This window comes from Oncorhynchus gorbuscha, linkage group LG18 (assembly GCF_021184085.1).
Source record: "Oncorhynchus gorbuscha isolate QuinsamMale2020 ecotype Even-year linkage group LG18, OgorEven_v1.0, whole genome shotgun sequence".
Classification (NCBI taxonomy): domain Eukaryota; kingdom Metazoa; phylum Chordata; class Actinopteri; order Salmoniformes; family Salmonidae; genus Oncorhynchus; species Oncorhynchus gorbuscha.
In genome coordinates, this window is record NC_060190.1 from 69,077,599 (window position 1) to 69,093,147 (window position 15,549).

At 45.8% G+C, this 15,549-nt stretch overlaps 1 protein-coding gene across 11 annotated transcripts in view; it reads left to right on the forward strand.

Moving 5' to 3' along the window:
- Positions 1 to 15,549, forward strand: part of LOC124002853 (neuron navigator 1-like) — a 163,662-nt gene that overhangs the window by 32,334 nt on the left and 115,779 nt on the right. For 9 of the 11 annotated variants that reach the window (XM_046310593.1, XM_046310597.1, XM_046310594.1 and 6 more), the window contains exon 1: positions 13,103 to 13,208. The exons of 1 other annotated variant lie outside the window; for it this stretch is intronic. In XM_046310593.1, coding sequence (XP_046166549.1) covers positions 13,140 to 13,208 — 69 coding nt within the window. In that variant the 5' untranslated portion in view covers positions 13,103 to 13,139. Of the gene's footprint in view, positions 1 to 13,102; positions 13,209 to 13,542; positions 14,173 to 15,549 lie in introns of those variants that run through there. One more of the 11 variants, XM_046310604.1, reaches the window with a different exon arrangement.

The window sequence follows — 15,549 nt, forward strand, 5'->3', positions numbered from 1 at the left end:
TATCTCACTGCACTTACTGAACTTCAGAAATAATGTCAATGACAACTCTGATTATGGGATGGATGGACTGAAATAGTAACATCTAGAGGAGTGGTTTTCAAACCTTTTCAGTGGGGAACCCATTTATTTAGCCAGAATTTCTGAGGACCCTAGAATTTCTGGCGACCCAACTCCAAATCTAATGACACAACCTTAAAATTGGTCAAGCATTTTTCTTTCTCAAAAAACATTAGTAAGTTGTCCCATACAATAATCAGTATTTTTTTTATTGTTTGTCGTTGTCCCCTACCCAAAAAGGTATTTGACCCCAACTTTGAATACCACTGATCTAGAGTATTGCAGAGGCAAGCAATGATGCTTCAAGCATATAGATGTATCCTCAAGGGAAAACTAGACTGTATTTCTTATGCACTTATGTCTGAAAATTGATTTTTTTTTTTGTTGCTTGTGCTACTGGGTGTATCATTCTTAAAACACAGTAAGCAAATCACCATAAGCCTCTCTGTCTGCCACGTCTCAGTGGTGTGTGTGTATCCTGGCCAATGTGGACTCTGGTTTGTGCCATCTGGTCCACAGACATGCTCCAGTGGTAGTATTTCCAGCCTGACAAACCCAGAGTCTGGACACGTGTTTGCCTTGGAACCCTGCATCCATTTGGCATGTGGTGGTTTTTTTTGGAACTCTCACATCATTCATTCCAAATGGTGCCTTATTCACTATATAGTGCACTGCCTTTTACCAGGACACATGTAGGGCTCTGGTAAAATGTAGTGCACTATATAGGGAACAGACACCATTTGGGATGCATCCATACTCCCAGTCTGTATTAGATAGAATGTGGCGATCCCACCTGCCTTGGGGGAAACCAACCCATGGTTACCTTGGTTACCCCATTGGGTCACAGCAAAAACCTTTTTCAAATGCAATTTTCTTGTGGTCTGCTTCTTTTAGTCAATAACAAAATTACATTTAAGAAAAGTCCAACATGTCTAAAGATAACTTTCAACAGTGCCTGCTCTCAGGCGTTCTCACGACCTAAACGTAATACGATAGGGCTTCCCTCATGCCCCTTTTCATGATGGTGCTAGCAGCCACGTGAGTGAGTGTTAGCTAGCTACCGAACGGAACATTAAGACCAAAAACACAAACATACTATAAAACTACAAGTAGTGAGTGGAGTAACACATGTTGTCACAAGAAACTTGGTGCATGAGGGAAGAATCAGGCGCAGAGAGCATATAGTTCCACAAGAAGACTTTAAGCACTTTAATATTGTACTGAGAATAATTCCCAACAACACAGGGTGCGGAAAAAGTGGACCAACCCAACACACAGGGTACCAGGTCCAGAGCACGAACACCAAAAAACATACGGACGTAACATATGAGTAATCCCGCACGAAACAAGGGCGGGTAAATGTACTTTAAATAAGGAAGCCCATTAGGGACACAAATAGACACAGGTGCAACTAATAAGAGGTACTGTAGGCCCCTCACCCGGCGTCTCGAGTCCAGAATGCCACGTACTGTGTACGCCGGGGACCCCTCGATGTCCAGAGGGGGCTGAGGGACCTCAAGCACCTCACCTTCCTGAAGGGGACCAGCCACCACCGGTGTGAGGAGAGACATATGAAACGAGGGGTTAATAGGATAATACCTAGGAAGTTGTAACCTGTAACACACCTCGTTTATTCTCCTCTGGACTTTAAATGGCCCCATACACTGCGGCCCCAGCTTCCGGCAGGGCAGGCGGAGGGGCAGGTTTCGGGTCGAGAGCCAGACCCGGTCCCCCGGTGTGAACACGGGGGCCTCACTGCGGTGCTGGTCAGCGCTCCTCTTCTGCCGTCCCCCCACCAGTCTCATCGACTCCTGGACGGCTTTCCAGATGTCCTTTGAGCGCTGTACCCATTCCTCTACCGTAGGAGCCTCGGTCTGGCTCTGATGCCATGGGGCCAGGACCGGCTGGTAGCCCAACACACACTGAAACGGGGACATGTTCGTTGAGGAGTGGCGGATGGAGATCTGAGCAAGCTCACCCCAAGGAACATATCTCGCCCACTCACCTGGCTGGTCCCGGCAATATGACCGCAGAAACCTGACCGACATCCTGGTTTAAGCGCTCCACCTGCCCATTACTCTCGGGGTGAAAACCTGAGGTCAAGCTGACTGAGACCCAGTCTCTCCATAAACACCCTCCAAACTCTGGACGTGAATTGGGGGTCCCGATCAGAAACGCAGTGTGCAGGGCCGTGGGGAGACAGGGCAATGGGATGAGACGGCAGGACTTAGAAAACCGATCCACATCGACCAGGATCGTAGTACTTCCCTGGGACGGGGGAAGGTCGGTAAGAATGTCCACTGATAAGTGTGTCCACAACCGTTGTAGAACGGGGAGGGGCTGTAACTTCCCTCAAGGCAAGTGTCAAGGAGCCTTGCTTTGAGCTCACACCGAGCAGGAGGAGACATAAAATCTCACATCCTTGGCCAATGTGTGCCACCAGTATCTCCCCCCTAAGACTCTGCACTGTCCTCTTGATGCCAGGATGACCCGAGGAGGGTAGAGTATGAGCCCAATGGATTAGTTTATCACGGACCCCCCTCGGCACGTACTGAGCCCCTGCTGGACACTGATGGGGGCCGGCTCTAACCGTGATGCCCTCTCTATCTCCGCGTCCACCTCCCATACTACCGGTGCCACGAGATATGAAGGTGGAATGATGGGGGTCAGCTAAACGGACCGCTCCCCGGTATCATAGAGGCGGTACAGTGCGTCGGCTTTGGTGTTTTGGGAGCCTGGCCGGTACGAGATGGTGAAACGAAACCTGGTAAAAAAACATGGCCCATCTAGCCTGGCGCGAATTTAGTCTCCTCGCTGCCCGGATAGACTCGAGATTACGATGGTCAGTCCAGATGTGAAAAGGGTGTTTAGCCCCCTCAAGCCAATGTCTCCAAACCTTCAGAGCCTTGACTACAGCTAACAACTCCCGGTCCCCCACGTCATAGTTTCCCTCCGCCGGACTGAGCTTCCTCGAAAAGAAAGCACAAGGGCAGAGCTTTGGTGGCACGCCCGAGCGCTGGGACAGCACGGCCCCGACCCCAGCATCGGACACGCCCACCTCCACTATGAACGAGGGTTCCGGATGCGCCAACACGGGTGCATTGGTGAACAGCTCCTTCAGACCACTGAAAGCTCTGCCCGCCTCTGCTGACCAACGCAAGCGCACCGGTCCTCCCTTCAGCAGTGAGGTAATGGGAGCAGCCACCTGACCAAAACCGCTGATAAACCTCCGGTAGTAATTGGCAAACCCTAAAAACCGCTGCACCTCTTTCACCGTGGTCGGAGTCTGCCAATTACGCACGACTGTAACGTGGTCACACTCCATCACCACCCCGGAGGTGGAAATACGATAACCTAGGAAGGAAACGGCCTGTTTGAAGAACACACATTTCTCGGCCTTGCAATACAGGTCACGCTCCAGCAGTCACCCAAGTACCTTACGCACCAGAGACACGTGCGCCGCGCGTGTGGCAGAATAGATGAAGATGTCATCGATGTACACTAACACTCCCTGCCCGAGCAGGTCTCTGAGAATCTCATCTACGAAGGATAGGAAGATGGCTGGAGCATTCTTCAACCCATGTGGCATGACGCGGTACTCATAATGGCCAGATGTAGTACTAAATGCGGTTTTCCACCCATCTCCTCCCCGGATACGCACCAGATTATACGCACTCCTCAGGTCCAGTTTTGTGAAGAGGCGTGCCCCGTGAAATGATTCCACCGCCGTATCGATGAGAGGTAGTGGGTAACTAAACCCTACAGTGATATAATTTAGACCTCGATAATCATTGCACGGACGCAGACCTCTCTCCTTCTTCTTCACAAAAAAGAAGCTTGAGGAGACGGGTGTTGCGGAGGGCCGAATGTACCCCTGTCCCAGCGATTCAGCATATGAGTCTCCATAGCTTCTGTCTCCTCCTGGGACAATGGATACACGTGACTCCTAGGAAGTACAGGGTTCTCCAGGAGGTCTATCGCGCAGTCCCCTCGACGATGGGGTGGTAATTGGGTCGCCTTCTTTTTACTGAAGGCGATAGCCAAATAGGCATATTCGGTGGGAATGCGCACGGTGGAAACCTGGTCTGGACTCTCCACCGTAGTTGCACCAATGGCAACTCCTCTACACCTGACTGATCACCCTCTAAGAGCCCCCTGTCGCCAGGAAATCACCGGGTTGTGCTGAGCTAGCTAGGGAATTCCCAACACCACTGGAAATGCAGGTGAATCGATAAGGAACAGACTAATCCGCTCCTAATCTGCTCCTTATGACCGTGGCCTCCCTGACCACTCCTGACCCTAATGGTCGGCTATCTAAGGAGTACACGGAGAAAGGTAGGTCTAACGACACCAGGGGAATCCCTAGCCTTAACGCGAGCCCATGATCCGTGAAGTTCCCAGCTGCGCCTGAATCGACTAGCGCCTTATGCTGTGGAGAGGGAGAAAACCCAGGAAAAGAGGCTAACACAAACATATAACCGACAGGAAGCTCTGGATGAGTCTGCTGCTGACTCACCAGGGGTGACCGAGTAGTGCTCCGCCTGCCTTCCCGACTCCCAGACGAGCTCCTCCAGCACGGTCGGCCGTGTGTCCTCGCCGACCACAACTGGTGCAGGAGGAGACTCCTTCTCCGGTCCACCTTGATGAAGACCCTCTAACTCCATGGGGATAGGATCAGGAGGGCCGGGAAGTGGAAACAACAGGGCCGGTTCCGGACGCCCACAGGCAGCCAGCAGGTTGTCAAGACGAATGGACATGTCTATAAATTCATCCAAACTGAGGGTGGTGTCCCGACACGCTAGCTCCCTGCGGAAGTCCTCCCTGAGGCTACAGCGGTAGTGGTCGATCAACTCCCTGTCGTTCCACCCCGCTCCTGCGGCCAAGGTCCTGAACTCCAGGGCAAAGTCCTGTGCTCCTCGTCTCCTGTCGCAGGTGGAACAGCCGTTCACCCGCCGCACGACCCTCTGGTGGGTGATCGAACACGTCTCGTAATCGGCAGGTGAACTCGGGGTAATGATCCCTCGCCGAGTCTGGGCCATTCCACACTGTGTTCGCCCACTCCAGGGCTCGTCCCGTCAGACAGGACGCTCACGCTCTCCTCCCCACCAGCACCTCCACCAGCACCTACTACCCCTGACACCCACCGTCTCCTCATACTCCCTAGGGAGCGCCAGACGCAGAGCTGTAGCAGGGGTAGGAGGTGCTGGTGGAGGGGGTGCTGGAGATGAGGTGGGAAGGCCACTCCTCTCCCATCGGTCCATATGTGTAACTTAGTCTTGGACATTACCCCTAAATACACTATCATAGATTGGTTAGAGCATGTAAGTAAGCATTTCACTGTAAGGTTGTACCTGTTGTATTCAGCACAGGTGACAAATAAACTTTGATTTGTTTTTGATTTAGAAGTAGGTTATACTAAACAGCTGTTGCAGAAGAGACAGTAGCAGGGGGATGGAGGTGTGGATTCATCCAATATATCTGCTATCAATCTATATATATCTCCTCTGTGATGTGTTCTATCAATCTATATATATCTCCTCTGTGATGTGTTCTATCAATCTATATATATCTCCTCTGTGATGTGTTCTATCAATCTATATATATCTCCTCTGTGATGTGTTCTATCAATCTATATATATCGCCTCTGTGATGTGTTCTATAAATCTATATATATCTCCTCTGTGATGTGTTCACTCAATCTATATATATCTCCTCTGTGATGTGTTCTATCAATCTATATATATCGCCTCTGTGATGTGTTCTATCAATCTATATATATCTCTTCTGTGGTTTGTTCAATCAATATATAGATATCTCCCCTGAGGTGTGCTCTATCAATCTATTGATATCTCCCCTGTGTTCTGTTCTATCAATCTATAGATATCTTCCCTGTGGTGTGTTCAATCAATCCATATAAATCTGTTTGATTATGGGCTTGAGATGAGCCGGCTCAGTTCCACAGGCACCCCTCCAGATGGGGCATGTTATGTCCATAACACAATATGAGAGTTGATCTGAACTGCAGTGATCTTGACAGCATGAAGATGAAGAGGAAGACATGGTAGTTGGTAGCCGGCTTGATTTAGGGCTGCCAACCCTTTTTAAACATTGTCTGTTTGAGCTGTAAACTTTTGAGTTGATTAACCGGGGCTGAGCTAGAGCAGTGTTTGTGAGATAAGGGCACATCCCGAAGGGTCCCAGGGCCTGGGACCGAGTCTTTCTTTTACAAAAGGTCTGTAGAGACAGAATGGTTATAGCTACAAAATAGTCAAATGTATCTATTAAAAGCTGAGACTCTCACAAACACCCACATGTAACATGTTTTGCTCTATGATGCTCACAAGCTACACAAGTGTCGTCAGAAGGTAAGTGGTTCTTCTACATAGAAGATCGTAGGAAATCGTAGGACATAGTGTCTATAATACTGTAATAAGCTTAAATAGTTGCTGTCACAAACTACAAACTTCACAAAACTGTCACTGACTAGTTGAATATTCATTTCCCACTGAGCAAACAATTCATGTGCTTACAGCATTTATATAAATTCATTTTTATCAGTTTTTTTCTCTGGGGACCTTCTTTTTTTAAATGGCATGTGTCAATAACACTCATGAATACAACTGATTATGTCAAATTTGTATTCTACTTGTAAATGTGTATTATACTTAGTTGTCCTGAAAAGAAAATGGTAAAACACTACATTGTGAGGCTAAATATAAGGGACAGGTAGGCAGATAAATGAAAGTCAGATACATGAAAGGCTGATTTTTGCCGAGGTCTCAGGACTGACAGGGTTTTAAGGATTACTTCATGCATTAACTCCATATGAACTGTCACATTATGTATGTAGACAATGCAAAGAGAAACTCCAGGGAAATGATTCAAGACAACCATGAAGAGTCTCATCCACCTCTACCTGCACCAGGAAGACAAGTAGAAATTAATTTTTGGATTTCATATGCATGAACTGAATCTCACTTCCACTGCGCCATTTAAGGTAAAATAGCTGCAGAACGGCAGTTATTCAATATCCAGTGCTTCTTCCTTCACTTTTATACCATTCTGCATTCTACTGACCTACTTGTCTGTAGATCTGTAGGCTAAGCAGCTCAGAATGATGGTCCCACTCCTACGCTCTTGGCTGCATCAATGGTCTTTGCACTACAGCCTCATCCTTCTATTCCTGCAGTAATAGTCAGAATTCAATTGAGAAAACTGTGTCAGTTACATAACACTTTGACTGCAGGGGTCTTGCTTGTTTGTGTGGGATGGCACAGGGTTGATTGGCGCTGGCAGGGTGTACTTTCCCTGCTGTGACGACTGCCTTCGAGGTTTGGCCATTTTGGATTTGGCAAGTCTGTTCTTTTAAAAAGCCTGTTTGTGACTAAGCAGAAAATATATGTGAAAAAGGAGTCAACTGACAAAAAAATGTCCCTTCTGCGCCAAACTAGTAACACACTCTCCCTAAACCTACAGTGGCTGTGGCTGTGGCAGAGAAAGACAAAGGTTCAGGAATAATCCTATATATACTGTGGGAGCTTAGCTTGTCACTCAGAATTGAGTGTTTAAATGGCTGTTTTTCCTGTGTTTTGTTTTTCCTGTGTTATTGTACAACAGCTGATGAAACTAACACTGTAAAAGTGTGAATAAATGTGATCAGTGATATTCCCTGATAGTTGCTAGTTAAAAATACTATCTACATAGGACTTTCTAATCAGCAGGTTTGCATGAGCGGCAGTTTCGGCTTTCCATGGTGACATCACCATGTGGTAAATTGGTTAAGAGATGGGTTAGTGACAACGTTTCACGCTTTGCTGAGGCAGAAGCCCTTGAGTTGTTGTGATTCCGGATGACCAGATCACTACCAAAAATGATAACAAACCGTATTGTGGGGATTCTCTCAAGCTCTCACAGTCTCACTTCAGAATTAGATGTTTATCCATGTTTTTCAAATGTCAAATTTCAAAGTTGTTCCCAATGTCACATTTCAAAGTTTTTAAGGTTCAGTTAAGGCATTAATTCCAGATAACAGAAATACTCATACTCAATACTCATCATAAATGCCAGATAACAGAAATACTCATACTCAATACTCATCATAAATGCCAGATAACAGAAATACTCATACTCAATACTCATCATAAATGCCAGATAACAGAAAAACTCATACTCAATACTCATCATAAACGCCAGATAACAGAAATACTCATCATAAACTTTGACTAAAGATACATGTTCTACATATAATTAAAGATACACTGGTTCTTAATGCAACCGCTGTGTCAGATTTTATAAAAACATTACGAAAAAAGCCTACCATGCAATAATCTGACACGGCGCTCAGACGTAAATATATTCCTCCGCCATGTTGGAGTCAATAGAAATACGAAATTACATCATAAATTTTCCCTTACCTTTGATGATCTTTCATCAGAATGCAGTGCAAGGAGTCCTAGTTCCACAATAAATTGTTGTTTTGTTCCATAATGTTCAATACTAGTGTCCAATTAGCGGCATTTGCTAGCACTTTCAGCTCACGTGCCCAAAAGCTGACGCTGGTCCAGGAGAACTCGGACGAAAACTTCAAAAAGATATATTTCAGGTCAAATAAACTGGTCAAACTAAGTAGAGAATCAATCTTCCAATCGGATCATACGTTTTCATCTGCAGCCAAATGGAACGACGGTGACATCAGCAGACAAATGGAACGACGGTGACATCAGCAGACAAATGCGCCACAGGGAAATTGCATTCTGCCAAGACAGTGACTATTTCCCCTCCCATTCGGTCAAAGTTCACAGCAGAAGCTCCATTCCACGTTCTACTGAATGCGGACATCTAGTGGAAGGCGTAGGAAGTGCTACCAGATCAATATCTTATTTGGAAGTGAATAGGCGATGACTTGAAATTAGACATGTATTCAGAATTTCACTTCCTGTTTGGAAGATTGCCTGCCCTATTCTGTTATACTCACAGACATAATTCAAATAGTTTTAGAAACTTCAGAGTGTTTTCTATCCAATAGTAATAATAATATGCATATATTAGCAATCTAGGACAGAGTAGGATGCAATTCATCCAAAGTGAAAATACTGCCCCCTATCCCCAACAAGTTTTAACTGGGCAACTCAGTTGAGAACAAATTCTTAATTTACAATGAGGGCCTAAAGTTTGGGATAGGTTTAAAACAAAAATGGCAAAAACTGCTTTCTGTTACTGGATTTGAACATGTAACCTTTGGCACCAGTGGCAGGTGCTTACACCCATCCTCCATAACCAAGGCAAAACTGAAACCTATTTGAAGATAACAGTACTCACTGTTGCCCCTAGGGGCCGGTTTCCATGTCATCACCTGACGTCCTCAGACATGGAGGGATGTTGAACACGGACTTGTATCATGGGCGACCTGGCTGTTTTAATCCATAGCTCATTTGATAACTGCTTACATAGATGTGCTTCTACAGTAAATGGCTCAGTAGTGGGAGACAAAGGTATAACAGCTAAATGGATGACAAGTGGGGAAAGTATAGCTGCAACTCTCACTTTTAAGATGGACTCCTTTTGCTTTCACAAGATAGCAATTTCAGCCAACCTATTGTATCCCACACATGCACACATACTGTGTACACACACGCGCACACACACACACACACACACACACACACACACACACACACACACACACACACACACACACGCACGCACGCACGCACGCACGCACGCACGCACGCACACGCGCACACGCACACGCACACGCACACGCACACACATTCCTTCAGGAGAGTGGCTGCTGCATAGCTGCCGTAATTGTATTAGATTGTATGACGGATTGAGGAGTGAGCTTGACTAGCTTGAGTGAATGAGGAACAATGTGATTAGTAGCGATCTGTTCTGGGAAACGGAAGGCCTGGCTCCCAGGCTTTTCCCAGGCTGTTATCCAGGTGGCTGTGATGCTAACACTGGGACCCAGGTTTGGACGGGTGACCTAGTGATACACTTTGTCCTGTCCTGTTTTAAACACTGACCTCTGAGTCTCAGTCACCTCTTCCCTTCTGTGGACATCGATGTCACATCAGGTTTGTCTAGTCCACAGCCCAGAGAATAAAGACAGGGAGTTATTTGAATGTTCTATTTACAGTATTGTGAATAATTCAGAAAGTAACCTATACATACATGCAATGTACATACAATACACTCCATTGCCTGCAAATTTGTGCAGGCAAAAAAAATAAGATAAGTATTGTATTAATCCTATTATAGCCATTTTCGGTTAGTGAACATATGGAATATTAATCCGACTCTAGATCCAGTTTCATCATTTTGAGCTTTATCTGTAAATCCTCATCATGGTTATTAAACAGCAGAACAAAGGATTACAGTGATCATATTACAATAACATTAAACCATAAATAATATGATCATTTCTAGATAACAATATAAAATGATGGAAAACATTCAAAATATGTGAAAATATGTGAAACACACCATAGGTGTTTCTTGTCAACCAGCTCATTTTCCAATCACTCAAGATGGTAATCGTCATGAGACAGAGATGTTAAAGGGAAGGAGAACACTGATGCCTCTCTGCTGGAGGCCATGTTATAAGATAAATCAGAGCTGTGAGCTTTCTGTCATGGAGACACATAGACGTGTCGTTTTCTCACTGGGGGCCTTTGGTCATATGGAAGACGAGCCACAGTGTTGTGTTGCTGCTCCCTCTTGTCCCCACACGCCTGCCTGTCTGTGTGTGTGTGTTTGACTGTCAGTTTCTGTGTGTGTGTGTGTGTGTGTGTGTGTGTGTGTGTGTGTGTGTGTGTGTGTGTGTGTGTGTGTGTGTGTGTGTGTGTGTGTGTGTGTGTGTGTGTGTGTGTGTGTGTGTGTGTGTGTGTGTGTGTGTGTGTGTGTGTGTGTGTGTGTTTCTTTTTCTGTTTCTGTGTCTGTGTGTGTGACTGTGTCTGACTGTGCATCTGTGAGTGTGTGTGTGAGTGACTGTGTCTGACTGTGCATCTGTGAGTGTGTTTGCGCACACCCCTGTCTCTGCCCCCCTGTCTCTGCCCCCAGTTTCTGCCCCCGGTTTCTGCCCCCTGTTTCTGCCCTCCTGTTTCTGCCCCCTGTTTCTGCCCCCTGTTTCTGCCCCCCTGTTTCTGCCCCCTGTTTCTGCCCCCGGTCTCTGCCCCCTGTTTCTGCCCCCTGTTTCTGCCCCCTGTTTCTGCCCTCTTGTTTCTGCCCCTCTGTTTCTGTCCCCCTGTTTCTGCCCCCCTGTTTCTGCCCCCCTGTTTCTGCCCCTGTCAGATAAGCTCCATTCTGACAGACCCAGAACACACAGCACAGGAAGTGGCAGTGGAAATGTGGAATCTGGGACTCTGATCTAAATTTAACAGAAATATGAGGACGGGACTGTTATATAAAGCTTGTTCTCCTTCTTCCTACACTCTTAGAAAAAAGGGTTCCAAAAGGTTTCTTCAGCTGTCCCCATAGAATAACCATTTTGGATTCCAGGAAAACCCCTTTTTTGTTCCAGGTAGAACCATTTTGGGTTCCATGTAGAACCCTCTATGGAAAGGGATCTACATGGAATCTAAAACAGTTATACTTTGAAACAAAAGAGATCGACCTAGAACCAACAATGGTTCTTCACAGGGTCCTCCTATGGGGACAGCCGGAGAACCCTTTTAAGTTCTAGACAGTACCTCATTTTCTAAGAGTGTAGTGGTCAGCTGTAGTGCAGTAGTTCTCAAATAGTTTGGCCTTGGGACCCAGATTTGACCAGGCTGTTTTAGTCACCACTCAATATTTGCATCGCGGATGCCATCTGGAAAGCTATTTTTAATGCTATATTGAAAGTAAATGTAGAAATGTATATGACAAGGGAACAACATTCCCACCTTTTCCATTGTCAACAATTCATTTTGCCCATATTGTTAATGAAGAATGTTAGTAATCGCACTGATTTGAGAGCACAACATCTGTTTATTGCTGTATATAAAGATCTATTTGTAATTTCACAATGTTCAATCTAGTTCAACTTAAAGATGATTGATTGTTTGTAAATCCAGCACATTAAAACCGCAATTTGAACATCCCCTAACAACAGGTTTTCTTTTCACATTTGACTTTTCAGTTGAGTTTTTCCCTCGGAATTGAAACAAGAGTGAATCAATGGCATTTACAAGACTCAGGTTCAACATAAAGAGATAATGCATAAGCGTACAGGCTGTACTAAACTTGAAATGCCCTCAACTTTGGATAGTAAGACTCTGCCCTGAATGGTAAGGGCTCTGCAACTAGCAATTAAAAATGAATTTAGCCTTTTTGTTTTTTAGGCAGAACATTTAGAATAGCCTGAAGAGGGCTTCTTGGTAGCTAGTTATGAGGTTGGGAGATTGGGAACCTATCTGGGATAGCTAAAGACAACTTCATACAATTGCTAGTGCCTAGTTGGATTACAGAGGAAAACAACAACAACAAAAATATAAAATAAATATTAGATTTTTACATGACAAATTTGAGGGGGCACATGCCCCTGTACACGCCATGAGCTTGCCGCCTCTGCAGCTTGGCATGATGTCACACAAACAATATGAGTCACTGTGTGTGTGTGTGTGTGTGTGTGTGTGTGTGTGTGTGTGTGTGTGTGTGTGTGTGTGTGTGTGTGTGTGTGTGTGTGTGTGTGTGTGTGTGTGTGTGTGTGTGTGTGTGTGTGTGTGTGTGTGTGTGTGTGTGTGTGTGTGTGTGCGTGCATGTGTGTGCTCATGTGCATGTACGCTTGTGTATGAGCACGCTCATGTGTATGTGTGTGTGTGCATGTCAGTGTGTGTGTGTGTGTGGGTTGGTGTGACGTGTGTGGAATGTGTGTGTGACAGAGAGATTAAATAAGAGAGAAAAAGAGAGAGGTTACAAACATCCTGTTACAATACATTTAATCCTCCTTTTTAGCTCTTCCATTGGCTTGTTTTGTGTACAGCATCCTCTGACCCCCACTCACACACTCTCCCCAACGCAGCATGTGGCTCTTCAATTGTATTCTTCATCATAGGTTTATCCCATTGCAGTGGTTAGCAGTTGGTAGGGAACACTGACATATGCACGACTGCTTAGGACTTACAGTGGAATTATCCTGGCTTTGCTTGAAAGAGGAAATCTGCAGTTCGGTAAGAAAATAACCGTCCTCTCTATTTAAGTCTGTCAAGCCTTTTCAGAACAGATTCATATTACTGTTTTACAATTTTACACATGTAAGTCTAGTTTTATGGCAAAAATAGCCCTTCCTCTTTTTACTCCACTCCTGTCTGGTTCTAGGTCTCTGTGTGATTACTCCACTCCTGTCTGGTTCTAGGTCTCTGTGTGATTACTCCACTCCTGTCTGGTTCTAGGTCACTGTGTGATTACTCCACTCCTGTCTGGTTCTAGGTCTCTGTGTGATTACTCCACTCCTGTCTGGTTCTAGGTCTCTGTGTGATTACTCCACTCCTGTCTGGTTCTAGGTCTCTGTGTGATTACTCCACTCCTGTCTGGTTCTAGGTCTCTGTGTGATTACTCCACTCCTGTCTGGTTCTAGGTCTCTGTGTGATTACTCCACTCCTGTCTGGTTCTAGGTCTCTGTGTGATTACTCCACTCCTGTCTGGTTCTAGGTCTCTGTGTGATTACTCCACTCCTGTCTGGTTCTAGGTCTCTGTGTGATTACTCCACTCCTGTCTGGTTCTAGGTCTCTGTGTGATTACTCCACTCCTGTCTGGTTCTAGGTCTCTGTGTGATTACTCCACTCCTGTCTGGTTCTAGGTCTCTGTGTGATTACTCCACTCCTGTCTGGTTCTAGGTCTCTGTGTGATTACTCCACTCCTGTCTGGTTCTAGGTCTCTGTGTGATTACTCCACTCCTGTCTGGTTCTAGGTCTCGTTGTGATTACTCCACTCCTGTCTGGTTCTAGGTCTCTGTGTGATTACTCCACTCCTGTCTGGTTCTAGGTCTCGTTGTGATTACTCCACTCCTGTCTGGTTCTAGGTCTCTGTGTGTCCTAACAGGAGACATCTTGTTAATCTAACATCTTGGTGTGTGGTGTGCTCTGTAGATATGGGCTGCATTCTACTGGATGTCATCTGTGGCAAGATTCAGAGGTACAGTGGGTTTGTAAATGTTGATAAACAAACACTATCACGTTGACTAGTTTAAACCAAATCAGCAGACTATAGGCTAGCAGTGTATGTTTAATCAATAAGGCCCGAGGAGGTGTGGTATATTAGCCATATTTCACAAACCCTTGAGGTGCCTTATTGCTATTATAAACTGGTTACCAATGTAATTAGAGCAGTAATGTCATACCAGTGGTATACGGTCTGATATACCGCGGCTGTTAGCCAATCAGCATTCAGGGCTCGAACCACCCAGTCACTCCGTTGTCATTAATGTCAAATCTATTCATGTTCATCAATGTGTGTGTTTGTGTGGTGTGTGTGTGCACGTGTGTGTGTGTGAGTTTCTGTGTGAGTGTCTGTACCTGTGAGTTTCTGTGTGTGTGTGTGTGTGTGTGTGTGTGTGTGTGTGTGTGTGTGTGTGTGTGTGTGTGTGTGTGTGTGTGTGTGTGTGTGTGTGTGTGTGTGTGTGTGTGTGTGTGTGTGTGTGTGTGTGTGTGTGTGCGTGTGCGTGCGTGCATGCACATGTGCAGATATGTACGTGTGTGTGAGTTTCTGTGTGAGTGTCTGTACCTGTGAGTTTCTGTGTGTGTGTGTGTGTGTGTGTGTGTGTGTGTGTGTGTGTGTGTGTGTGTGTGTGTGTGTGTGTGTGTGTGTGTGTGTGTGTGTGTGTGTGTGTGTGTGTGTGTGTGTGTGTGTGTGTGTGTGTGTGTGTGTGTGTGTGTGTGTGTGTGTGCATGCACATGTGCAGATATGTAGTTTGTGAGTTTCTGTGTGAGTGTCTGTACCTGTGAGTTTCTGTGTGAGTGTCTGTACCTGTGAGTTTCTGTGTGAGTGTCTGTACCTGTGAGTTTCTGTGTGAGTGTCTGTACCTGTGAGTTTCTGTGTGAGTGTCTGTACCTGTGAGTTTCTGTGTGAGTGTCTGTACCTGTGAGTTTCTGTGTGAGTGTCTGTACCTGTGAGTTTCTGTGTGAGTGTCTGTACCTGTGAGTTTCTGTGTGAGTGTCTGTACCTGTGAGTTTCTGTGTGAGTGTCTGTACCTGTGAGTTTCTGTGTGTGTGTGTGTGTGTGAGTTTCTGTGTGAGTGTCTGTACCTGTGAGTTTCTGTGTGTGTGTGTGTGTGTGTGTGTGCGTGCATGTCCACATGCATTAGTTCATACAGTGTGTGCGTGTGGTAACATCTGCTGCGCTCCTACTATGCCTACATTACATGTGTAAATGCAGGCCTTACTAGCCGTACCTCCAGGTTGTTCAAGGCACTGGCCTGTTTGTTTATCTCCACTCCGATGATTACTGAATGGGTCATCTGGAACAGAGACAAGGAGCCATGTGTTGTGCAGGAGGGCAAATAGGACTAAATTA